This window comes from Rhinatrema bivittatum, chromosome 8 (assembly GCF_901001135.1).
Source record: "Rhinatrema bivittatum chromosome 8, aRhiBiv1.1, whole genome shotgun sequence".
NCBI lineage: Eukaryota > Metazoa > Chordata > Amphibia > Gymnophiona > Rhinatrematidae > Rhinatrema > Rhinatrema bivittatum.
The window spans coordinates 224,550,070-224,576,720 of record NC_042622.1 but is presented as its reverse complement, the minus strand read 5'-3'; the positions used below and the strand labels follow the sequence as shown (position 1 = coordinate 224,576,720).

At 45.6% G+C, this 26,651-nt stretch overlaps 1 protein-coding gene across 1 annotated transcript in view; it reads right to left on the bottom strand.

Annotated features, from left to right (window-relative positions):
* Positions 1 to 25,896, bottom strand: part of LOC115097730 (occludin-like) — an 88,738-nt gene extending 62,842 nt beyond the window's left edge. Inside the window, exons 1-3 of the mRNA XM_029613746.1 lie at positions 25,670 to 25,896; positions 22,208 to 22,922; positions 20,106 to 20,267 (exon numbers count right to left, since the gene is read on the bottom strand). Coding sequence (XP_029469606.1) covers positions 20,106 to 20,267; positions 22,208 to 22,915 — 870 coding nt within the window. The 5' untranslated portion in view covers positions 22,916 to 22,922; positions 25,670 to 25,896. The remainder of the gene's footprint in view (positions 1 to 20,105; positions 20,268 to 22,207; positions 22,923 to 25,669) is intronic.
* Between the last annotated feature and the right edge of the window lie 755 nt (positions 25,897 to 26,651).

The window sequence follows — 26,651 nt, the reverse complement described above, 5'->3', positions numbered from 1 at the left end:
ATGATTCAGAAGAACTGAAACAAATCGTGAAGATGGAAGACATAATAGAGCTGATTGACAAACCAGAGAGTAGCCAATCACCTGGACCAGATGGCATACACCCCAGAGTTCTGAAAGAACTAAAAAATGAAACTGCAGATCTATTACTAGTAATTTCTAATCTATCATTAAAATCTATTGTACCTGATGATTGGAGAGTGACCATAAGAACATAAGTATGCAATATTGGGTCAGACCAAGGGTCCATCAAGCCCAGTATCCAACAGTAGCCAATCCAAGTCACAAGTACCTGGCAAGTACCCAAAAATTAAATAGATCCCAAGCTACTAATGCCGACAAGGCATTAGTAGCTTGGGATCAACAAGTGGCTATTCCCTATTTATTAATAATTAACCTCTACTCAAAATAGAGCGATATCCCTTGGTAGCCCAAAACTTTGGAACTCCCTCCCAACTAAACTCAGAATTCAAGAAACCCTAAAAACATTCAAAAAAGAATTAAAAACTTGATTGTTCAAAGCATATCAAACCACCCAAAGAATCAACTAATCATCACCGCCCTCCATTACAACCTCATGATTAAATGAATATCAGTACAACTATGCTTTTCTAAAATAAGAATGAACTTGTTTACTACTAAACCTAACAACATGTTATGTTTTTACACTCCTTGTCAACCTTTTTCTCACAGGACAAGCAGGATGGTAGTCCTCACAAATGGGTGACATCATCAGGATGGAGCCCTGTACGGAAAACTTTTCTGTCAAAGTTTCAACAAGCTTTGACTGACACTGGCACACTGGGTGCACTGAGCATGCCCAGCCTGCAATTATCCCGGTGAGCCACAGGTGTCTCCCTCAGTCTTCTTTTTTCCGCTCTGCAGTCAGCATAGCGGTTGGAGCTCTGTGAGGATTTTTTTAACTAATTACCTCATGGAAACACTTAACTTTTCACTTCAAAAAACACTTTTCCCTGCACAGGTCTCCCTCCGCGTACGTTTTTACGACGCTCGGTGAGTACTAATTCTTATTTTTTCGGTCGGTTCCTGTCACTATCTTAAGGCTGTTAACTGACTGAAGCCTTCCCTTCCTCCATTTTTCAGTTAGCTTTAAACAGCTTGCGAGTATCTCTGTGACACTCTGCTTGCTTATGCTAGTGGGGTAGGGATTTTTTCCTTAACTTTAGGACCTCTGTAGCTTCAAGTCCTTCGTTCCCTGGTACCCTCACGCAGTCGATACCCTATCGCTACACCGGTACCCTCCTAAACCGCCCTGGGCTTTTATATGTCATCAGCGCCCCTCCCCCCACGGTGCCCTGATGCCTTTATCCATGTTTTTTGCTTTTCAGTGCTACCAGGCTTTTTTCCTCCTACGCACTGTTTTTTTCCTTGGGCTTCCTCGGTGCCGTCCCTACCCGGATGCATGCCATTGACGCACACGCTGTTAGTCACTGCCATGCATACTCGGGTCGCCGCCACCGTTGCCCGAGACACTTTTTAACGATCCCAGGGTCACTTCATCGATGCCACCCCCCTTTTTGGGGATGCCATCGATGCCCCATCCTCCCCACCGATGTCCAGCCCTTTTCCATCGGTGGGCATCGGTGCCACATCGATTTCGTCGGTGGGCATCGATGCCGGATGGTCCCCGTCGGTGGACATCGGTGCCGGATGGCTTGTCCATCGATGGACATTGGTGCCGGATGGCTTGTCCATCGATGGCATCGGTGCCCAGGTGTTTCATCCATGGGCATCTATGTTAGAATGCATCCATTGAGGGCAGTCGATGCCAGGCTGCTCCCATCGGTGAAATTCGATGCCCAGGTGGGTCCCATCGGTGGGTATCCATGCCGGCTCGATTCCGTGGATGGGCGTCGATGCCAATGCCAGCCTTATGGCTGGCATCGATGCCCATGCCGATTCCAGGACTGGCGTTGATGCCGGGATGGAATTCATCGACTGGGAGATCCATGCCATCGATTCCATACGTGTCCATATCGATGCCACCGACACACATGTCTGGGGCACCGATACCATGTACACTTGGAAATCTGAGTCTGTCCAAATCGATACCGTCAACGTCTGTGGCCCTATAGTTGATGCCCGTGGCCATGCCACAAAAGGCATAAATGCCCGCCTCCATGCATCGATGCCCTCGACACCTACGTTTTCCTTCGGTGTCCTTGACGCCCTATCGATTCGACTTCGATTCAGTCGATGCCGGTACCTTTTTCAATAACGGCAATGTTTTTTGATTATTCGATTCCACATCGTTTCAAAGATACCTATGCCAGTGCTGTCAGTGCCCGTCACTGTCATCATTCTCCTGGCCAGTCATCGACGATTTTTCATACCCATTTTGATGATATCCTCGAAGCCCCTTAGGTTGCCTTCAATATCCTCAATACCGACATAGCACCACCACATAATACCCTCGCCTCCTCACATTGCTCCACACTTTGGGTTCTTTTTTAAGCCCCGTATTAGCTTAAGACACTCCATTGTGTCAGGAGCAGAGCAGGCGTGCTGACAGATCGTCATCGATCGCCTTCCAGGACGACGAGGGCTTCCATCTCGGTGCTGGGGAAAGACCGGGCCGAGCACCGTGGCACCCATCATCGCCGACATCGTGATCGTCCGCCGCTGACGCCATCCAGCACGTCGGTGCCATCCTTCTCCAGGCTGGACAACGCTCGGGCAGAGCAACATCACCACTGCCATCAGCACTGTTCCTACAGTTTTGGCAGTCCTTGGTGATCCAGAACTTCCGGATCCAGGTCCGACGGCTTCTGCATTGGCGTCACGACACATCGAGCCGCTGCGACGAGGGAAGGGAACATGAGTTCCGTTAGGGCTCCCCTGTTCCTGGCGTGCCCCACCGTCAAGTGGTGTGGGACTATGGCCATCTGTTACACTTAGCAGTCTAAGCGCCAATCACGCCTGGCCTGTCTCCTCTGTACCTGTGCCACCATACCGGGTTTCAGTGTGAGATGGACGTTTACGTCCCCGGCCTTCCCCTCGAGGACTCCAGAGACCGACGGAGTCAACAGTCTTCACCGGCTCGTCTTGCGGCGATCCACGTCGGATGGTAAGTACCCGCTTCGGCGGCATTCCCATAGAGTTGTGTTCTCCCATTCGGACTGTGGTTCGAAAAGTTCTGGGTCATGTGCCTTAGGAGCTGTATTAGTGTCACATATCGCTATGTTAGCTATGTTAGCCACAATACCAGGAGAACCCCTCTATCTTCTTGGGATTGCAGCAGGGCTTCTTCTCTTGTCAGTAACAAGTCCCTGTGCCGACCAATGCTCTGACTCTTGGTTCCCTCCCAACCAAAGTTCCAGCTGCATTGGCTGATCTGCTAAACATGAGATTCAGCAACCATTGCCCCATGTACAAGTCCACCTTGAAGCCTGGCCACAGGTCTCAGTGTCTCCTTGTACAGCATACAGAAATGCGGGTACCACTTACCGCTCACACTCCTGCGGGAGCCTACATGATATCCTCCATTGGGACACCTCCTGGTCTCCCATCTGGTCAGATATCAGAGCGGCCACCCCACCTTGTACCAAAGTCCCGGTACACTCCCCCAGGCGCTACGAAGTGCAGAGGGGAGAAGGGAGGGGGGTTGGGGAGTTTTAATTGCACTATTTTTTCTTTTAACAGAAAATAGTTACTCTCCGCACATCCTGGACCTAAGAAACTCCAACTTTCTTTAGAAGTCACAGGTACAATGGTATCTTTGGTTACCATCACTCCATATTGCAGTAAGTACATTATTTTAATGTTTCTATGTGCTTTATGATGAGTCAACATTACAACCCCAAGCTCTGCCGTTGGCACCAGCTTCGGTAAGTGAACTGTCTCTTGCATCATGGTGAATGCTGTTTTCTCTGCGGAGTGTAACATCATTCACTTTCCTTGCATAGACTACTGCTAACCACTTTCAGTACATGCAATGAGCTCTCACTTTTTTCATGACTCACTATACATTTACTAACTGGGATTACTGTCACTGCCATAAATCCCTTCTGTAACACTTCTGGACACCACAGTCTTAAGACCCTCTTGTCCAGCATGCGCACAGACATTCTGATACATTCGTATATGTCCCTGTGCATATTTTCCATAACCTCAGCCCTTCAACTTTTCATGGTTGGGCTATGGGGTTTCTTCCCACTATGCATTTTTCTCATAATTCAAAACTGCTATGGGTTATATTCAGTGACATTCTATACTCAATGGACCTAAGTGGTTTCATTGCTTTCGTCCCTGATTCTTATCCCAGTTCGAACTAGGACCTAGTCTCCTTCGACTCATGCTCGCAATTCCTTAGGGTTATAAAGTTTCTCCTGAAAGCTTTCAACCCATTATGCGTCTATTGCACTCCAGCATAGTTTCTCATAAACGTCCTGGACGTTGCACCCATGAGTTATACCCTTATGCCTTCCAATACTGCTTTTGCAACAATTCTTTGTGCATACAGACAGCATAGGGACAATGTGCTTTCCAACTCATAAGCACGCATTACCTCTTAGCTGCTCTGCTAGACAGCTGCGCAGCTCTACCTTGGCCCTTGTTCACTTCATGCCTCCTTGGGCCACATATCTAAGAGATTTAATGAACGCTCTATCAGACCTTCTCCACGTAGGTTCTATCCTCTCGAATGGTCTCAATTACATGTGTACAGGGAAAATCTTTTCACGCTGAGTTAATTAAACTTTCCTCTGCGTCTGCATCATTCCATACGATGCACAGGTTCTGCTCCCTACACATGTTTCCTATGCGTTCCCTTAGATGCCTTTTCTTCCCTCAAAGGCCTCTTCAATATATCTCTTCAGCTGCCTCTCATAGCCAGCATTTTTTCTAATGTTGAACTGGGATGGGGTTCAGTATTCTTTTCCCCACTCCCTGACTGAGATCAGTATGCTTCCCATACTTCTTAATCCATCATATCAGTAACCTATTCTTCTCTCACCAGTCAGTCCCAAATCATAGACTTACTGATGTTCTTAGGTTCTGGTAGCGTCACAAAACCTTCTAAACATAAATCTTGCCGTTTAATATGGCAGGCTTTACCTCCTGACGCTTTAAAAAAAAAAAAAAAAAGAGAGGTATTACTCCTTTTACTTTTCCACCATTTTTTCTTACTCCCTCGGATTCTGTTCTCCAGACATCCTCCACATAGTTACACCTTTCTCTCAGTAGGTGTATCGTTTTGGGAGTTGGGTTCCCGTTTACGGTAAACCTCTCTGAGTCGGCTTACCATGGATAATCCACTGATCAAGCCGCCTCTATTTCTCTAATCACGGAATGAACATATATATTTTCCTTATAAGTCTCATACATTCTACGTTTGAGCCTTTCCATTCCTCTCTTCCACAGTTTGGCAAGGGAACTTCTTTCCCTCTTAATGTCATTCCTGCCAGCAGGGTCCGTGAGTTATGCACTCTTTCCATGCTCACCTGACTCGTTCCTCCGTCACTGAGTGGTTCTATGCATTCATCTTTCTATCCTTTTCAGGTAGATGATGCATCTCTCTTTACTCAGGAAATACTCTGCCAATTTTTCCTAGCCTCTCTCTCTCGCCCTAGGGAGAGAGTGGGTTTTCCACATTCCTGGACAGTAATGCTGCGCTTACATTCTATCTACATTGCACTGCATTCCATGTGAATTCCACTTGACTCTTTCCTCCATGCAAGACTCAAGCTGCGACTTACAGTGGCCACACAGATCTAATCCTTCTGACTAAGTGGTCTGTATTTCCTTTGCTACCAACAAGCAGACACTTCACTACAACACTGTGGGTATCCACATACTGTTGTTTCCGTCCTAGCCTTAACAGCTTCCCTTTGGTTACTGCTGCTTGTACTTTTTTTATCAGGCTGCAGCCTGGAGTCCTCTCCATACCTTTGCAGCCTATTATTGCTTACATTGACTAGCCGGCATGCTCCATGTTTGGCCAGTCCGACTACTCTTACCTTTTTCAATTCACTACCCAACATCCTTCCACGAACCCATTATGGTGTTGCGGATGCCCTCCGTTCCCATTTCCACCTCCGTCATTACGCTTTCGCGTGTCTGCGGTGTATCTGGTGCATTCTCGGGCATCCTCAGCTCGGTACTCACCCATTTGTGAGGACTACCATCCTGCTTGTCCTGTGAGAAAGCAAATGTTGCTTACCTGGTGTAACAGGTGTTCTCACAGGACAGCAGGATGTTAATCCTCACGAAACCCGCCCGCCACCCCGCGGAGTTGGGTCTGTATACTTTTATTTTAGTTTTGCTTGCGCTTTTTAGCTATAAGACGAGACTGAGGGAGACACCTGTGGCTCACAGGGATAATTGCAGGCTGGGCATGCTCAGTGCACCCAGTGTGCCAGTGTCAGTCAAAGCTTTATAGAAACTTTGACAGAAAAGTTTTCCGTACAGGGCTCCATCCTGATGATGACACCCATTTGTGAGGACTAACATCCTGCTGTCCTGTGAGAACACCTGTTACACCAGGTAAGCAACATTTGCTATCCCTATAACCTTATATTGTAAACCGTTATGATGGAGTTATTTTGACGTTTCCGAATGACGGTATATATAGATAAGTTCCTGGAGAAGAAGTCCATAAACTGCTATAATAATAGCAGTTTATGGACTTCTTCTCCAGGAACTTATCTAAACATTTTTTAAATCCTAATCTTTAAAAACGGGTTCCAGAGGTAATCCCAGAAACTATAGACTTGTGCGTTTGATGTCAGTGCCAGGAAAAATCATGGAAACTATTCTAAAAGAACAAAATCAGAGAACATATAGAAAGACATGGTTTAATGGGAGACAGCCAGCATGGATTTACATAAGGGAAATCTTGCCTAATCAATCTGCTACATTTTTTGAACAGTGTAATAAACATGGATAATGGTAAGCCGGTGGATATAATGTATTTGGCTTTTCAGAAGGCATTTGGCAAAGTTCCTATTGACAGATTCCTGAGAAAATTAAAAAGTCATGGGATAGGAGGCAATTTCCGATTGTTGATTGCAAACTGGTTAAAAGGCAGGAAACAGAATAAGACTAAATGGTCAATTTTCTCAGTGGAGAAAAATAGTGGAGTGTCTCAGGGATCTGTTCTAAGCCCATTGCTTTTTAATACTCTTTATATTTATAAATAATTTGGAAAAGGGAACATTGAGTGAGATGATCAAATTTGCAGATGATACAAAAATTATTCCAAGTTGTTAAATCCCAAGCAGGATTGTGAAAAATTACAGTTGGACCTTGTGAGACTGGAAGACTGGGTATTCAAGAAGCAGATTAAATTTAAGGTGGACAGGTGCAAAGTGATACATTTAGGGAAACGTACCCACATGTTAGGTTCCATATTAGGAGTTACCTCCAAGCAAAAGGATCTGGGCATTAAAGTGGATGCCCTCTGTTCAGTGTGCTGCAATAGTCAAAAAACAGTAAACAAAAGATTAGGAATTATTAGGAAAGAAATGGAGAATATCATAATATTTTTGTATCACTCAATGGTTAAACTGCACCTGGAATACTGTATGCAATTCTGGTCACTGAAACTCAAAAAAGATACAGTTGCACTGGAAAAGATACAGAGAAGGGTGACCAATCTGATAAAGGGATGGAATATCTCCCTTTTGAGGAAAGAGTAAAGAGGTTAGGGCTATTCAGTTTGGAGGATAAATGGCTGAGAGGGGATATGATAGAGATCTAGAAATTCATGAATGCAATAGATTGGATAAATGTAAATCAGTTATTTACTGTTTAAAAAAATATAAATATTAGGGACACTCCCTGAAGTTATTAGGTAGCACATTTAAAACAAATCATAGAAAATTCTTTTTCACTCAGCACTCCATTAAGCTCTGGAATTAATTGCCAGAGCATATGTTCAAGCTAGTTAGCATAGCTGGGTTTTAAAGAAGGTTTAGATAAGTTCCTGGAAAAGAAGTCCATAAAGTGTTACTAGCCAAGTACATTTGGGGAATAGCCACTTCTTATCACCGCACTATAGCAGCATGGGATCTTGCCAGGTACTTGTGACTTGGATTGACCACTGTTAGAAGCAAGATACTGGGCTTGATGGACCTTTGCTCTGACCCAGTATGGCAATTCTTATGAAATAATAAATTCATGGAATGCTTGAAGTCTGATTGTTTAAAGGAGATAGCGGAAGGAGTGGCCATCAGGAACATGGCTTAGAATCAGTGTCCCCCTGGAGGAGGAGTAGATGGGCCTATCTGCTGCTTGCTCCCAGTTTTCCTTCTTTTCTGCTCTTTTGACAAAGTGGCTGCTAGAATCTGCAGAATTAGTAAGTGGATTAATAATTCACCAGACTGAAACCAGCCATATCAAGAACAAACATGTCCCACCTCAAAGGAGCTGGGAAACAGCTGAAATGAGCTAAAGCTTCCCAGTGCCAAGCCCCATCAGATTGCGTAGCCCTGCCCACTGCACACACACAAACACGCCAATTTTGTATTCACACCTCTTTCTGTGTACAACCTCGTCTCTTACGTGATAAGAAACAACTTGCATACTGTTCCATGGCCTCCTGCCTACACTTCCAATAAGAAAGGTTCAATGACCTTTCTAGAATGCTAGATGATAATATTGAAACTCTGGCACTGGAGCAGGAGTAGGGGTGAGGGGGCAGGATCTGGGTTGGCTAGTAAAAGTCCTGGAAGTCTTGGGTTGTATTCTCAGCTTATACTCTTGCTCCTCATTTGAAACAGGACTCTCAGCCATGGGGGGAGGGAGAATCAAGAATCACGCCGAGGTTCCTTTAGGTAGGATGGGATCACAGATAGGATTAAGCAGCCTACCGGCTGTGCTCGTAATCCTGAGTTCTGGAGATCCTCTCCATTCATGTGCTGAGGGTCTCGATTTGCTTCAGAAAAATCCCCCCTTTTTTGCTATGCACATGAAACAGCTTCAGCAGCGTTCTGTACTCGGGGAAATTCCAGGGCACGACATGTACAAAGAAACAGCTCAGTCCTTGTGAAACTGCTCGGCCACAGAGATTGCAAATGTGCCATCATAGATTCTGATTCATTCCAGGTCACAGGGACAAGCAGCACACCTGTCTGGGTTTTACTTCACTGCATGGATGCACTTACGCCACCGATTTAAAAGCAGGATTAAAAAGTCCATCTATGCAACAGGGGTAAACCCAGGACTGGATCAGCCTGTCTTGCTGACCTGAAACAAGGTAGTAACCCTATATTAGCATAGTAGATGAGGACAGACAGGGTAGTTGATATGGGGTAGTGAAGGGGGGGGGGGGGCAAGAAGGATGAGCCGTGCACTGCCTGGCCCCTAGACGTGCCAGCATGCTCCCCAAGTTGACCTGTTCCAATGTAGGGCTGAGCTCTAGGGGCCCTGCAGCCAGCTGCAAGCATTGCCTGGGGTGCTGTGTTGCCCAACGATGGCCCTGCTGACAGATGAGAGCCAGTTAGCCACCCAGTGTGCCTGGTTGTTCCAGCATACACACTACTCAGGCTAAAAGTGTATCCCAGCTGTCAGCCACATAAGCCTTGCCACCTTTAGGATATGGCTTCTTATCCAGGTCAATTTTCCTCTTGGTTCTCTACCATTTTGGGTAGATGAGCATGCAAATTCCTATATCTGAACCAACACCCAGTCCCCTTCCTGCTCCATTTTTTTTTTTTTTTTTTTAAGGGCAGACTGGATGGACCAACTTGGTCCTTATCTGCTATCATTTATGTTCTGCGCTGCCCAGTATTTTAACCATTGCCTTCTATATCTAGCCCAAGTAAGCTTAGCCGGTTACAATACTGGTCTCTACCATTCTGATAAGATTATGCCAGACATCTACCACCCTCTTTAAGAAAAGAGGGTTACTTCAAAACCTCCCTCCAACCTCATATCATGATCCCTTGTCCGTGAATTTTATATGGAAAATTGCACTTTGTGCTTTATTGAAATTTGCTAAATATCTCTTTTCCCTTCTTTCCTCCAGCCAGTACATGTTGAAGATTTATTTACTAACATTCTACTACCCCAATACTCAAAGCGAAGTACAATGTAAAAGAAAACTCCATATATAGCAAGCAGGCCCAGCGCAAACAATTATCGTGCTACCCCCCCCCCCCCCCCTATTCATTCAGTCTCTGTTCCGGGTCCATCAGAAAAAATATATATATCCTCAGCTCCCTCCAGCGATCTAAACTTTAAAAACGGACCCCCCCTCCCCCTCCCCCTGGATCCCATGGCCGGTACAAGGGTATTAGGTGCCCTAAGCAAATCCCTAGCCTTGCACACACAAACACACACCCCCCAGCCCTCTCCAGGCACTCAGTTGAATTATGCATTTATAATAGATTTTACATGAAAAAGAACAATCAAAGTAAAATCTTCTGAGGTAAAAATATCACTTACATTATACTACATTTACCTTCACTGCTGTGGTGCCAACCAGAAATCCCTTCAAAAAGAGACCCTTGGAACCCACCTGATAGGCCTATTGTAAAGTGTGCTGGTTGTGTGCTTGATGGTCAGAAAACCATACGTAAACTGAATTACACAGTTACGATATAATAAACTTTCCATACCAAAACAGCACTAACTGCCAGCATTCACAAAACATCAAAGGCAGCACTGCAAATATTATACAAGGCCCTAAAACACCAACTATAGGGAGAGGATCTCACATCAGTCACACACGCAGAACACAAACAGACCCTAACCGACTATAGAATAGAGCAACTATAAAGTATAAATAGAAACATACAGGTAAAAACTGAACTGGAAACCGCAATAAGCCAGACTCTCTATGCAGTGCAACAATGGATAAACAGAACCATCACCATTCCTCAAATAAAAAAAAAAAAAAAAAAAAATCAAGAAATATAATACAGATTCACAATAATAAAAACATACTAATAAAAAGAATATTTCAAAAACAGGTGATGAACAGATGATCCAATAATTAAAAAAACTTGTATACAAATTTTTAATTTCCCAAACACCAATAAAATATTTCAAAACAGCAGACACAAATAACACCCAAAAAATAAAACTAATAGGTATAAAATAAAAATGTACACTTTCCATACCTGGGAATGTTTGATTTCTGGTTACCCTAAGATTGTCGTGGATTAGTGGAAGAGGAAGGCACAGACTCTCTTCTCTCTCATATATACACACACACCACACACACACACATGCACGCAGGCTCCTTTACTCTCACACACACACACACACAAACATGCTCTCTCTCACACATACACATATATATGTACACACACACACACACCTGGGCCTCTCCAGCTCTTATTTAGTTGGGTCTTTTGGCAGCCCCAGGTCCTTCTCCTCACGTCAGCCGCCAGCAACTTGGGATCTGCTGTGTGGCCCTCAGCCTAATATTTCCCGCCATGCAGCGGGTTAAGGTCTACCTGGCATCCCCGTGGCTTTGTCTTGTTCGTGACCGGCAGCCACCTCTTTCTCTGGGTTGTGGTCGGCTTATATCCTCCACTTGACCGAGGCCCCCGGGCCGCTGCCCTGTGCAAGTGCATGGGTTGCACCAACCCCGACAGCAAGACTCCAAATGAGTAGATTGGAGGATGAACTGTCTCCAAAAATATCTTAAGCCTTTCTGTGTAGGGTTTGATAAAAATAGGATCCTTGGATGCATAAGGAGAGCAAAACCAGTAGGAAAAGAGGTGGTAATGCCTCTTTCCAGGATTCACTTGGAGTACCGTGTTCAGTTCCGGAAGCCATGTCAGGTTAGAAAGAGGCTAGAAATGGTCCAGAGAAAGGCAACCAAAATGATATGTATATCCTAGATCAGTGGTTCTCAACCTTTTTCCCATTGTGACTCACCTGACAGACCATGCTCACGTGTGACACACTGCTCATTACAATTCACAGCAGAAATAAAAAAATAAAAGGCCCAGTATTATTTTTATTGTTAAGAATGACACAAGGGAAAGATACATATACTGTCTGAACAGAAATTGCATAAATAGTAAACATCCCACACCAAAACAGAACCAATTTCCAGTACTCAAACAGTGAGCACCTTACCTAAGAAAAGGCAACACTGAAAATATTACACCAGGCCTTAAGACACCAATACACCTCCTATTAGGAAACCGGACAGAGTCAGGCTGCTATAGGGTCCTACACAGAAACTACACGCCAGCAGAAAACCTCACCTGAATCACGTGCTGTCCCTCACCTAACAAAGAATAAAGAGACCTAAGTGCATAACAAGAAGCATGCAGAAAAAACTGAATTGGAAACTGCAACAAGCCAGAGTCTCTGTATGCAGTGTAACAAAGGAAAAAGAGAAACATCACCAGACCTTGTAAAACAAATCAAGAAAGATAAAATCAATAGAAGCAAAACCATACTAACAAAAAGAACAGATTTCGAAACAGCTGATGAGTGGAATATCCAATAATTAAAAACTCATATAAAAAATTTCCAGATACCAATAAAATATTTCAAAATAGCAGACACAAAGGCCCAATAATGAAAAATAATAAGGATACAAAAAATGTTTTGCTCTGCATACCTGGGAACGTTTGATATCCAGGTGTCCTGAGATTGTTCTGAATTAGCAGGAGGCGGGGTGGTTTGCTTGGAACTTTCTCCTCTCTCAGTCACATACCAGCGCTCTCTCTCACACTGGCTCTCAATGACACACCTATACACACATGCTCTCAGTACTCACATATACACATGCTTTTTTTCTCTCACTTATATAGGCTCTTAATTACACATTTACACACATGCTGTCTGTCTTTTCACGCTCACACATACAAGGGGGGGGGGGGGGGTTACGTACGCCGGGCCTATTTTAAAAAGGCCCGGCGACGCGCATAAAGCCCCGGGACACGAGTAAGTCCAGGGCCGGGGACAGAGGCCTCCGACATAGCGGCCTTTAATGCTGTGTCGGAGGATTGTGTGCTGGCACACTGCCGGCGCATGCAATTTGAACCAGCCCGGAGGCAGGCGCAAAAGGTAAGATAAAAGTCAAGAGGGGGGCTGGAGTAGGGCTAGGGGGGGGAAAGGTGGAAAGGTCAGGCCAGGGAGAGGGAACAGGGGAAAACAGTGCGGCTCGGTGCACAATTGTGCACCCCCTTGTGTAGGCCAACCCCCGATTTTATAACATGCGTGCGCCTATATTATAAAATCGCGTGTTCATGTGCGCGTGCCGGGTAGCAAGCGCACATGGACGCGTGCGCGCATGTCTTAAAATCTACCCCACAGGCTTTCAATCGCACACATATATGCTATCTTTTACTCTCACACACAGACTCTCATTCACATGCTTACAAACATGTCCTCTCTTTCTCTCATTTACACACAGGCTCTCAATCACATACTCACATGCTTCCTCACCTAAACCATCTCTCAATCACACACAGACACACATGCTCTCCCTTACTTATACACACAGGCTCTTAATCATACATACATATGATTTCTCTCACACACAAAGGATCTCAATCACACATGCATAATCTTTCACACAAACAGGTTTTCAATCATAAACTTACACATACAGGTTCTCAGTCATACACTTCCATTCATGCTCTCTCTCACACACAGACTCTCAATCACACACATACAGGCCTCAATCATTCACTTATATGCTGTCTCACTCACACACACACAGCACCTCAAACACATATGTTTGCTCATTTACTCACTCCCCCTCCCCCCGAACAAGCGACAGCAACAGCAGCAGCAGCAGCAGCCTACTCCACTTCCAACCCTAAAGGCAGCAGCAACCTCCTTCACTTTCAGCCCTCGCGGAGAAAGGAGTCCTATCGGCTGTGGGGGTTGACGTTGTTCGTTTTTCTCTGAGCCACGCTGCTCATTCCTCAGGCTGCGCCTCTCTTCTCTTCTTCGAGCCAAGGCTGCTCGCACTAGCATGGTCTCTTCTTCCCGTGCACGCACCCGCTGCTCACCACTTCCTCTTCCGTGCCACAGGAGGGGGGCAGGAAAAAGAGAGCAGGCCAGTGCCACTGAGTCCAGCTGTCCTGCCGCGTTCCGCTCGGGTTATCAGCGATTTAAGCCCGGGTGGAGGACCTATTTTGCTCGGGTAGGGGGAGCAGTTGGGTCAGCAGGGGACATGTGTTACGCATGCAGTCCGCGGTAGACCCGCGGCACGGCCCCCCCTCACCTTTCTACAGTGCTCCAGCCTCTGGTTCCTCCTCGCTGGCGGTGGTGGGCCGTCAGCTCCATCCTCGGGCCTCCCACAGTGCCTCTGGCTCTGCCACAGCCCCCGGTGTTCTCGATCCTGCTTCCACTTCTCGTCGGGTCTCTCTGCATGGCCCGTGGAGAGACGCTGCTCTCGCACTGCGCCCCTCCCTAGGCGCACATGCGCCATCATAGATTCCTATGTAGGGACCGCGGCTTCACCTGACTACGCTACTGCCTATCTCCAGACCCAGACCTCCGCTTTGCTTGCCACTGCCTTCGGATTGCTGCCAGGCCCGACTATAGCCTGCCCTTGGACGCCTCTTCTGCTTACTCTCTGAACGTGGTTTCTTCAGGCTTCGGCCTGCTTTTGCTTGAACGCCCCCTGTCTGCTTTTGTTCCATTGGCACCCGAGTCTTCAGGACATTACCCAGTCCAGAGTAAAACTGTACCATCCCTCACCTGCTGTCTCTGGACTGAAACAACTTCTACTGCAATTAAAAACAGCGGCCCACCTAAGTCCTGCCGGCCCTGGCACCCAAAGGCTCAACCCGCGGGGAACGAGTGCTGATATAGGTGAAGCTCCAGTGGCCTCTATCAGCCCACTCCACCTGCCGACGGTGGGGACCTGTAGGTCCTTACCTATGGGTTACGTCAACCCCACCTCGGCCCAAGGGTCCACCTCTGATGCAACAACCGGGAAGTGTGACACACCTGTGTGTGCTTGGCGACACACTGGTGTGTCGCAACAGACCGACTGAGAACCATTGTCCTAAAAGAAAGGTGAGACAAGGGTGATATGATACAGACATTTAAATACCTGAAAGATATGAATGCCCAAGAAGCCAAGCTTTTTGAATGGAAAGGAAGCTGTAAAATTAAGGGTCACAATGTCAGATGGCGCTGACCAAACAGGAGCTCTCTCAGCAAGCTCTTACTGCGGAGCAGTGAACCGGATGTACCGGGAACACCAATGATGCTAGAGTGGCTGTGAGGGAATGCCAAGAAATCTGCGGAAGCTTGGAGCTAATAGGAGCGGTGATTGACTGTTTACCCCCGCTTGCAAGCCCCTCGCCCACCGGCCTGAGACTCATGGCCTAGCTCCCACTGCCCCTGCCTCCACCCTGCCTCCCGCCAGGTCTGCACAGCCTGCCCCTTCCAATCCGATTGCCAGGAGTCTGTCGGCGCCCGGACGGCATTCACAGCGCATGGCTTCAGCCCCAACTGCTGGGCCTGAAACCTGATCCATTGGAAGCCGCGGTTGACCTGAAAGCAGGTCCTTCAGCGGAGCGCGGTCTCAGCCCCCCGCTGCTGGTGCCCAAATGAGAGCATCCTGCCGGCGTTCCTGTGCCAGCCCCCAAGCCGGCTCATGTGTTTTCTCCTGAGCTGACTCCTGTACCGGGGCTAACCAATTTGCGGTCTCACCCCCTGCTGCTGGCGCCTGAACAAGAGTGTCCTGCCTGTTCTTGTGCCAGCTCCTGAACCAGCCCACGTGTTCTCTCCTGTGCTGGGACTAACTAAATTGGGGTCCTTGTCAGCCTGAACCAAGTAACGCATTCCAGTGCTAGCTCTCAACACCCTAGTGGACCTGTGGACCTATTGAGTCATCTGGGTGACTCAATAGGTCCGCAGGTCCCACCACCAGTGAACTCTGTCTCACCTGCGACAAGTGACTGACATCGACCGATCTATATACTGCCTAAGATCCCCACTGTCGCGACGGTTGTTAACTTTTAGACATAACCACCAAACTGACCAACAATGCTCTGTCTTTTGCTCTAAACATCACAATCAGACATGGAACTAAAAATAAGAATACAACCAATAACAGGACAGGGGAAAAATAGGGACCTTTTAAATAACAAATACAAAAATCCAAACATAAATTAAAGAAAACTATACAATACACAACAAAACAAAAACTTAAAACATCAAATCATGCATACTGTTCACACTGCTTTTATTAACTACACAATCAATTTCAAGGAAAATCCCACTCATCAATGATATTATTAATGACCAACAACCTACAATATTCTGCATAACTGAAACCTGGTTAAATGACAAAGACAATGTGCTACTAAACCAATTATCGCATCCTAATTATGATCTAGTCCATGTACTACAACATAAAAGAAAAGGAGATGGTTACTAATAATCTCCAGAAAGGAACTCAAATAACACTAAAGAAAACTGAAGTCTACCCTCCCTATGGAGTAGCCATCTTAAAATCAAAACAAATTAATATTGGATTGGTATATTGTCCCCCAGGACTACTCCAAAAGGACTGCTCACCCTTAATCAAACTTTTCACAAAAGAATTCTCTACACCAGAGACAACAATAATCTTAGGGGACTTTAAGCTACATGCAAATGATTCTCCACGATCCATCTAGAAGCTATGGAAGCCTTAGGATGGTCTCAACACATCTCCGAGGCCACACATATTCACAAATTCCAATAAATTACAGTATAAATACCAAGCACAATATAATTCTTGGTCTGACCACCACCTAATTAAAGCAGATCTAACATACAAAAATCATTCAGCGATGAACTCCGAAATCAAACACTCTAAAACATTCAGAAGGAAAATCAAAACAGAAACCCTAACTAATGCACTAGAAACCAAACAACCTATATCTAAACAGTCATATGGCATTTGATTCATGGGAAAAAAATGATCAAAGAAATAGCAGATAAATACAGCCTATGTCAAACAAAAATTATGATAATCTCTGAAAAATGAACCCTTGGTACAATGAAGAACTGAAACAAACAAAAAAACACCTCAGAAAACTTGAAAAACTCTGGCAAAAAACCTCTTCAGACGAATCTCCAAGAAGATACAAATCATACCCATCACACTACAGAATACCATCAAATAAATCTAAAAAAGACTGTTATACAAAACAAATACACAGAATTGTTTTCAACTCAAAACTACTGTTTGAAACAGTTAAGAGTCTAATAAAAGACCCTTCTGCACTCCAAACTACGAACAATAACTTCACAAGAAGTTCTTGTAATGACTACACAACAGCTTTTAGTGAAAAAAATCCAGAGGTTGACACAGCAAATTACCTGTACCTATCCTTATAACGCACTGAATCACGTTAATGCACATTTATTTATTTAATGAGTTTTATATACCGTCATTCAGTAAAGCCATCACAGCGGTTTACAAAAGCTCAAAATGCAGGATTTTTAACAATTGAGCAAAAAGGGATAACAGGAAGTATATTAAACAAAGGAGAGATAGTCAATTGCAAAGATATTAACTGGCATTTGCAATACAGGTTGCACTAAGGGGTGCCCAAAGGGGAGGGCCCCTTTGTCGCGCCCCTTCGGAGCGCGGCGCCTGGTGGCAGGGCGCCTTTCAACAGTTGGAGCTGCCCCTGGTGACGTCGGGGGGGCTTCCGATCGGGTCTCTCCCTCACATTGCAGTTCTATTTTTTTTTCCTTTTTCAGTTTCACATGATAATTGGTCATCATTTAACGCAGTCTTGAAGCTGGAGATAAGCAAAATCATAACTAAACTAAAACCAACCTCTCATCCACTTGACATGATACCTGCTTCCTCGCTGAAACAAGTAAACCAAACCATAACCCCCACAATCACAACACAAGTCAACCTCGTCCTTGCTGAAGGACATATGCCCTGTGGTTTCAAGCAGTAATAAAACCAATCTTAAAAAATACAGCAGGAAGATCTGACGATTGGGACATCTACCGACCAATCTCCAACTTAACCTTCATCACAAAAATTCTTGAAAAAGCAGTTCTTGCCCAATTAGAATTTCACCTGGAAGACAATAATACCCTGTATCCTAACCAATTTGGATTTCGTAAAAATCGCTCAACAGAAACTCTTCTACAAACCCTAATTGATCCTATATTATGGGGCTTTGACTCTAATGAATCATACTGTCTGGTGCTGATTGATCTCACAGTAGTCTTCGATACTGTTGACCATGACCTACTTTGCCGACAGCTGAGAAACATAGGGATTGAAGGAAATGTACTTAAATGGTTCACCTCATTCCTTACAAACAGATCTTTCCAAGTTAAACTCAATCACTTATCGAACACATTCCAATGCTCAACAGGCATTTCGCAAGGATCAGCACTATCTGCAACTCTATTTAATATACACATGCTGCCCTTATGCAAATTACTAACAGACCTAGGAATAGACTTCTTTTTATATGCTGATGATCTGCAATTCTATATCCCACTAAAAAAATAAAATTTGATAAAACAGCATCACTTATCTCTGAATATATGGTCACAATAAAGGAAAAGCTTGCACAAATGAAACGATCATTGAACCCCAATAAAATTTAATTAATCTGGCTGAGCTGAAACCCACCAAAAGCTATTCCACCAGGAATTGATCTCGGAAATTGCCAATTAATCCCGTCAACTCAGGTGAGAGATCTAGATGTTCAATGATGAAAACCCACATTAGCAAATTGATAAAATCTGGTTTCTATATTTAAGAATCCTGAGCAGACTGAAACCTCTACTAAACACAGCAGATTTCAGAATGGTATTACAATCTCTAATATTCTCTAACCTTGATTACTGTAATTCCTTACTTTTGGGACTCCCATCTAGTGACCTAAAACCTCGTCAACTACTGCAAAATGCTGCAGCTAGACTATTGTCTGGAAAAAGGAAAAACAACCACATCACCCCTACACTGATCGCTCTACATTGGCTCCCTGTACAATCAAGAATAATCTACAAAGTACTTACCATACTATTCAATAACATTAATCTGAATAATGACCTGATGGGAACATCTAAACCACATATTTCACCACGAACGCTCAGATCACAAAACAAAGGCCTCATAGAAATCCCGACCATAAAAACTCTCATCTAATGCAAACTAGAGAAAGAGCGATTTCAGTTGCTGGACCGAAAACTATGGAACTCCATGCCAGAGGACCTGCAAACAATAGCAGGCAATAAAAAATTTAATAGAGTGAGTTGAAGACTTGGCTATTCAAAAATGCCTCCAGTTCGCCATGAGTCAGACAACCAAATCATTAACCCCCACCCCTAACCCCTCTATGTTTTCCTAATCGTTTCCACATTTGAAGTGCACCCTTTGTCTCTAAATGTTCCCCTAGTTTACTACCTGTACGTACGTCTACCTCTGTTCTCATTATTTGTTTATGAATGTCAAACCTGCACACCGTTATGAACCGGTGATTTTCCCATGAAATGACGGTATATAAAACACATAAATAAATAAATATTTTTTCATGGAGAGGGTGCCAAGTGCCTGGAATACCCTCCTGGAAATGGTGGTGAAGACAAAAACAGTAACAGACTCCCAAGAGAGCATGGGATAAACACGGCGGGTCCCTAGTGTCCAAAGAATGGTAATAAAGCACTAGGCAAACTTTACTGAGTAAGAGCTGCAGCCCAAGGCAGCAGTGATATGGCTGCACTGAGATTCCTGGAAGATGTTGGGTAACCTACACGGAGCAGCAGTTGCAACTGTAAAGGACACAGTGCCATGAGGGAATTTGATCTACTCTGGAGAGATGCGCATACAATCGCTACTGAGCAGACTGCATAGGCTATCATTTACTGTTTCTATGTTTGTGTTGCAGGTCTCGTACCATTTAGCATGCCTCATTTGAACCGTTTCCATCATTTCAATGTCCTTACAAAGGCATGACCTCCAGAACTCAAGGTGGGTCTCACTAGTGACCTCCTTTATCCTGTTGATATAACAAGAGTCAGAATGTACTGGGGTGAAAGTTAGAAAACCAGAAGTGGACTCTCCACTCCTAATGCCATAGAGTATCACTTTGTATCAAGGTGAAATGCTGGGCTGATCTGCTGAACATTGCCGAGTGCGCCCATAGAGCAGGAGGATTCATCAGGAGCATGAACACCACACTTACCCATTCTTCCACATTGGGGCCTTCCTGGACATCAGCGAACGGCTTGTCCCAGTAAATGTTGGGTTTTCCGTACCTCCAGATCTTGCTGCGAACTCTGCTCGCAAAGAAACAGATCACACACAGCAGGATAACATTCACAAACCCACAGACTATAGCAATCGCCTGTAAATGGGGAGAGAAAGAGAGAGAGCCAACGTTAAAAAAACAAACAAACATTCTCGGTCCAGTACTACCGATCTATCTCCATGCTAGCAGGAGACTGGAGCTCAGTCCTGTCCTTTTCCAGCACTGGGAAAGCAGAACAGAATCAGCAAAGCAGGCTTGGCCTGAAATCTCATGCCAACTCTGAGGCAGCCTGGCAAACAATGCTACCGAGGGTTGCCACATACATCAGATCAGCCGCCAAGCTGATCCAATCCTGGTTCTGCTCCACTCCATGCAAGGATTTGTAATTCGGATATTCATAGGGAAATAAATGAGAAAATAAAAAACTACAAATTCATGCTTGCAGTAGGGCAAGACCAGGACTAGACCAGCCTGTTCAGGGTAAGGTCATAACCTTAATGTGTCAGCATAAGCTAGAAAATGTTTCTCTGTTCACTTAGAGTGGCCAGGACATCAGCCAATGGCTGGAGAATGGAATGGCTACAAGTCTGAGATATACAAGCCTGCCTCCTCCACCCTCATAATCACTGGCTCATGCAGTTCAGTTGGTCTTGAGGTTGTGATACAACAGGCTTTTAGGCAAATTTGTGAGTCTTTGAGTTTGACTGTGGTGTTGCAGACTAAGCTGCTGCTGTCTCTCTTTATTGCACATTTCGGGCCAACAGCACTAGTCCAGTAGTTTCCCCAAAGACAGTGGCTAAACCTTACTGCAGCTGATGCCTTAACAGTGTACACCAGGAGCCCCCAAACCTCAGCCTATGGGCCACATCTGGCCCCTGGGGACATGTTTTTCTGGCCCGCCAAACACTTTCCTGCCCGCATAGCATGACCACATGCGTCAGTGAGAAAAGCGGTCAGTGCTGGTGGGGTATCCAACCCCCAACAGCAAGAGAGGAAATCTTGCAAGAACAGTGGCCAGAGCTGGCAGGGTCTCCAACCCCCACCATCAAGAGTGGTGGGAGCAGTGGTGAGAGCAGTGGCCAGTGCTGGCGGGGTGCCAAATGCTACCAGGAGAAGCGAAATCCTGCCTGAGGTTCTGGTATGAATGAGGGGGGAGTGAAAGGAGAGCAGGGGTGTGAGAAGAGGAGAAAGGAGTGAGAGGGGTGGATGAGGAAGGGGAGGGAAGAAAAGAGAGCAAGAATGCCTGGGGGGGGGGGGGTAAGTGGGGGGAGTGTGTCCTACGACCACATTATCCTGCATCCATCCCTCAAGGGGTTGATGCAGATACTGAAGAAGGTGGAGAGGCAGGTGGTAGAGTTTCCATGGGCGAGGCAGGGTTTGCCCACTCCCCAGGAATACTTTTACTGACACCGTAATCGCTGGGAACCTGGCCTCTTGCCTCTCCCCTGCCTCAGCGTTTCAAATTATAAGGAGAGTGGGGAGGAAGGACCTCCCCAGCTCATCAGATCTCTGAGGAGGTTCCCTCCCAGAAATTTGAAATATCGCGTGTGGCCCTTCATTCAAGGTTTGGTGACCCCTGGTGCACGCCCAAAGAGATCAGGACTGCATCTCGGGCATTTCTTACTTACATGGGATGAAGTATGTATTCCATGGCCACCCTTATCTAGGAACAAGGTAGGAAAATTCAAAGGAGAGTATCTGGGCAAAACTGATGGAAGCTATGTCAGCCAATCACACTGCTAACCTGCCGACATGCTTACACTGCTAAAGATTTGAAAGATTATCTTTTTGAACCCATCAGAAATAGTCTGCATCATTACAGAACAGTACAATTTTTTATATCAGTTAATCAGAGAGCAGCTTGTTCTCTGGGTAGCCTGAATGTGCCATTTGGTCTTTATTTGTTGTCATTACTATGTTACTATACAATGTACAGTACAGGTTTTACTTCAGCCAATCGGAAAACTTAGAAATTCAATTCAACATTACAAATCAGTCAGAAAAGATAAAATTTAAGCAAAGGAGCAATGCTGTACCTCCTGTGGATCCACCATGCAGTAGTGGTACAGATACTGGTTGGTGAAGGTTCCAGCAGTCATGGGAGAGTAGAACTGGTTGCACATGGTCATCATCTGGCTGTAGTACATGCTGCCCGTCATTTGAGCTCGCGGATTTACCCCCATGATGTACACGATGGAGGCGATCAGCTCGACGAAAGCCAAGATGGCACACACAATGATCACCACGAGGTAGAATTTGCGGGACCTGGATCTGCCGGACTTGGAGACGCTGGTCACAAAGAAGGCCAGCACCGTGATGAAGCAAACCACTGCCATGGCAATCATGAAGCCATTGGCTGCCTGTGGGCTGGTCATCCCGTAGCCATACCCATAGCCCATCATCCCACCGTAGTAGCTCCCTCCACCGTAGTAACCCATCCCGCCATAGTAGCCCCCCATTCCGCCGTATCCATAGTTGTACTCCCAGGCCAGAGTTGAGGCCACGCACGCAAAGATGGCAACGCAGAGCAGCAGTATAGCGGCCTCCAGGATTCTGATGATGCCCGGCGGGGAGTTCCACTTGTGGAAGTGCTGGGGTACATCTTCCACATAATAGGAGCCGGCTGGTGGGGAGTGAATGTTGTAGTCATAGGGGCCAGCAGGAGGCACTCCATAGCCCGACTGAACGTAGGCACTAGGTGGGCTGTACGTTGGCGGGCTATCATACCGCCTCTTCTCATACATTTTGGTTCTGGGGAAATCAAATGCGGACAATCAGTGGAGATGCTCTGGACACGTGTGTATAAAACAATCAGTAATCACACTCACAGCTTATTTGTGCTGCACCTTGTTTATCCTTGCTGATTCTTTACAGGAGGTGGTTCTGATTTTGCAACTCCCAGTGAGCAAAGAAAATGAGACCCAAAACATTAAACTGCATTAAACTAATGTTCATTCCTACAATGGATGTCTTGTGTATTTTTTTCCAGCACACACACTGCATGCCGTCTTCTGAAATGGAGATTGGAGGAAAGATGATGACCAGCTGGCTCCTCTGATTTGGCAGGACCGGCAGACCCAGTCCTGGTTTTACTCTACGGCATGCGCACAGGGTGATACAGAAAGAAACGTGGGAGAGCAGCCGCACATTTTACATTCAGTATCCAGGGACTAACTAATAGCCTCATCAACATGCATTTGTTTTCGGGGGGGGGGGGGGGGGATGGCCGCGTGTTTTCGACACGCTAAACCCCTCATTGTATAAGGGTCAGTAGACGCGCATCAAAAACGCACAGCTAATCGCATGCTAAATGGTGCACTCGGCTGAGCGCACCGTACTGTATCAGCCTGACAATCTTTGTCCTATTTCAACCCAGAACCTGACAATCTTTGTGGTACTTCTTTTCTTAAGAACTACAATTCCCTACAAGCCATGGGGCAAAACCAGGACTGGATCCTCCTGTCTTGGAAAAAAAAAAAAAGCAGGGCCCCTGCTCTCCCTCTGTTCATTCTTACCTGGTTACAACTGCTGAACATTTCTGCTAAGCCTTTGAGTTTCACTTTCAGCAGCATACTGATTAGCTAGCATGTCAGATTTTTAGGAGAGATCGCTAACTTTCAAATCCAGACATAAAAATCGCCCCTGGCTCTTAAATCACTGCTGAGAACTGAGCAATGGAAAGAGAGAGATGAGGGCTGAGAGATCTTATAATATATGGGATACAGAAACTAGACTGTTTGTATAAATAGATAACTATACACGCACTAACTCTGGGTCCCTTTATATCAAGCAGGCTCTAAACCAGAGAATGGCAGATTAATCTGACCAGACTGACCCATATATTTCTTTCTTATCTTACCCTGGGCTGTAAGTACCACATTTTGTCAAAACTGAGAACTCCCTTCTCTGTAAATCGGGCCTATGATCCCCCTGATTATGAATCATTCACAGCACTGTGTACCTACAACCACAGCGACAAATGAGGGAAGAGTTTGCGAATGTGCAGTTTTCAGTTTTTATTTTATTTCATCTGGGAATTCCACTGTTATAAGAAAAATCAGTGGGAAAAGCTCTTTTTACTCTGATTTTTTTTTTGCCATAGTACTGAAATTCCCATGAAAGATGAAAAAAAAAAAAACAGAAAAAGAAAGTCCTTATAAATGTGGAATACAGAGCAAATTTCACCTATTTTTCCACTTATTTCAGAAGAGGTTTTCCCAATGAACGAGAATGTTTCTTGAGAACAGGGCCAGAAAGATCCCAGGAGCCAATTTGGAGCCTGATGCCTGATCGGGGGCAGGGGATGGGGGGGAGGGGTTGTGGGAAGAGAGAAGGAAAGGGAATGGGAAGAGAAGCTGGAGAGAGGAAAGAAGCAGGGAGAGCAAAGGGGAAAACAAAGGGAAAAATGTGAAAAAAAACCCAAAACATAAAATAAAGCAAACCTCCCTTCCCTGACAAAAAATGTTAAAGAACAAAGGCCAACAAAGTGTCAAAAATAAAAAAATTAGCCTCGGTGCTTCCATCCGCTGCTTTACTGGGGGCTTTCAGAAACAAAAGTAAAATCCCTTCGGCTCAAGGTGCACTGAATGCCCGAGTTCCTTCATTCACTTTGTGGATGCCTGCGGTGTTATACCCCTTCCTGTGTATACCTGCTGCTGGCCCCCCGTCTAAATCCAAAAGATTTGCCAAGATGGCCTGAGAATAGTTTGCATACCTTGTATCCATGCCTCATACCTGGATCCCGACCAGAAGCATCCTCCACGCCACAATCTACGGCAGGCTTCACTGAACAGAGAGTCCTTTTGTTCAGCAGAACTTTGCAACGGAAACATTTTGTATTCTCCTAGCCTTCCACTCCCCCTGTGCTCCCAACCTTTTTTTTTTTGTTTTCTGTTGTTACTTTTGAGGAGGTTGGAAAATCATTTACAAAAAATCATCCCTAAGTTTTATTTGAAAGAATAAATGGAATGCTAGCCCGGAGGCTCCGCCGCCCTGCTGAACAGCGCTATGTGGGGGGCTAGATTCAATTCCCCAGGTCAAGTTCTCTGTGACCCTGGGCCAGTCCTGGCTGGGGGGTGCCTCCAAGAGGCGGTGTTCACAGCCCCGGGGGAGAGGGAGTCCCTGGCATTGGGCAACAGCAACACCTCGTGGCCAGATTTAAGGTCCACAGCTGAAAGGTTCTGGAAGAGCCCTGAAACCTGCCCCCCCCCCCCCCCCCGGGACTGTCACTGCACTGATTGGGCTGAAAAAGAGATGGAAGGCGGTATAAACGTGGGAGAAAATTCCCTGCATAGTTACCAATGACGTCTCAGCCCAACACAGACTGGTTCCGATTCGGCTGGAAGTCCAAAAGGACAGGGTTAGGCTGTCAGAACCCTCCCCCCGCAAAAAGTTCTTTTGGGGAGCTTTGAGAGTCCTTCACCAAGGTTTCACATTTCTTGCTGCATTTAAATAAAACTATATATTGCGTACAACGGGGAAGAGAGCACCTGCCTTACCTGCAGCTCGAGTCACATTACTTCGGAAAGCAGCTGTTTACACGTTGAGGAGTTTTTTTAGCCTAGTTTTGCAGCTCGTCTGCCGCCCGCAGGAGTCTTCGCGGCTTTGGATTTCAGAGATCTGAGAGAGACAGGTGCGCCTGAACTTAGGAGAAAGTTCCTGCTTCGGCTTTTCCGCTCGCTCTCTTTTGTTTCTTGCAAATGGCAGCCAAAGGGCTTAATGAGTGCAAGGTACTGTACAGGGCGATAATGAAATGCCCGCCCCCCAGGGCCGAAGGAGAGCGCTGATTGGAGGCTGCTGATCAAAGAGCCCCTGCTCCAATACGGCTCAAGTGGAGAGGAGGGAGTGCGGAAGGGAAAGGAGGTGGAGGGGCGAGAAAGGAGAGGAGCAGGGAAGGAAAGAAAGGGCAGAGAGAGGAGGAGGTGAAGGGTAGGAAGGGAGGGCAGACAGGTGAGGAGAGAGGGAGGAGAAGAAGGAAAGGCAGAGGAGCAGGGGGGAAAGTATTAGGAAAATATAACAATTGTAATTTCTAAAGCTAGTTATTCATCTCCGATACTAATTTCGTCATGGTTTCACTTTAAAGCTGCGTTGTGTCTGGGTGGGTGTACAGTATCATTCTTATACTAGCTACTAGCCCAACTACTAGCCCAACAGCCCGCTACTAGCCCAACAGCCTGACTTAGAATTGTTCCAGCAATTATGTAAATAAACAAACGCTAAATCACGCTTACAAGTTATCATGAGGACGGCTCCTCGCCTCCCTCCCATGTATATAGTACTTTATCTTCGTTCTCCCTTTCTTATTTCACTTCCCACATTCCAATTCTCAAATACTCGAGCTACTCCATCAAAATTATGAGAACTAAGCTTTACACCTCATACTACAATTCACTCATTCCAATTATGACTTCTCCCATTACTCAAATCATAGGATTAATGACTTTCTCAATCCTACTTCTGAACACACAATCCCTACTAAAA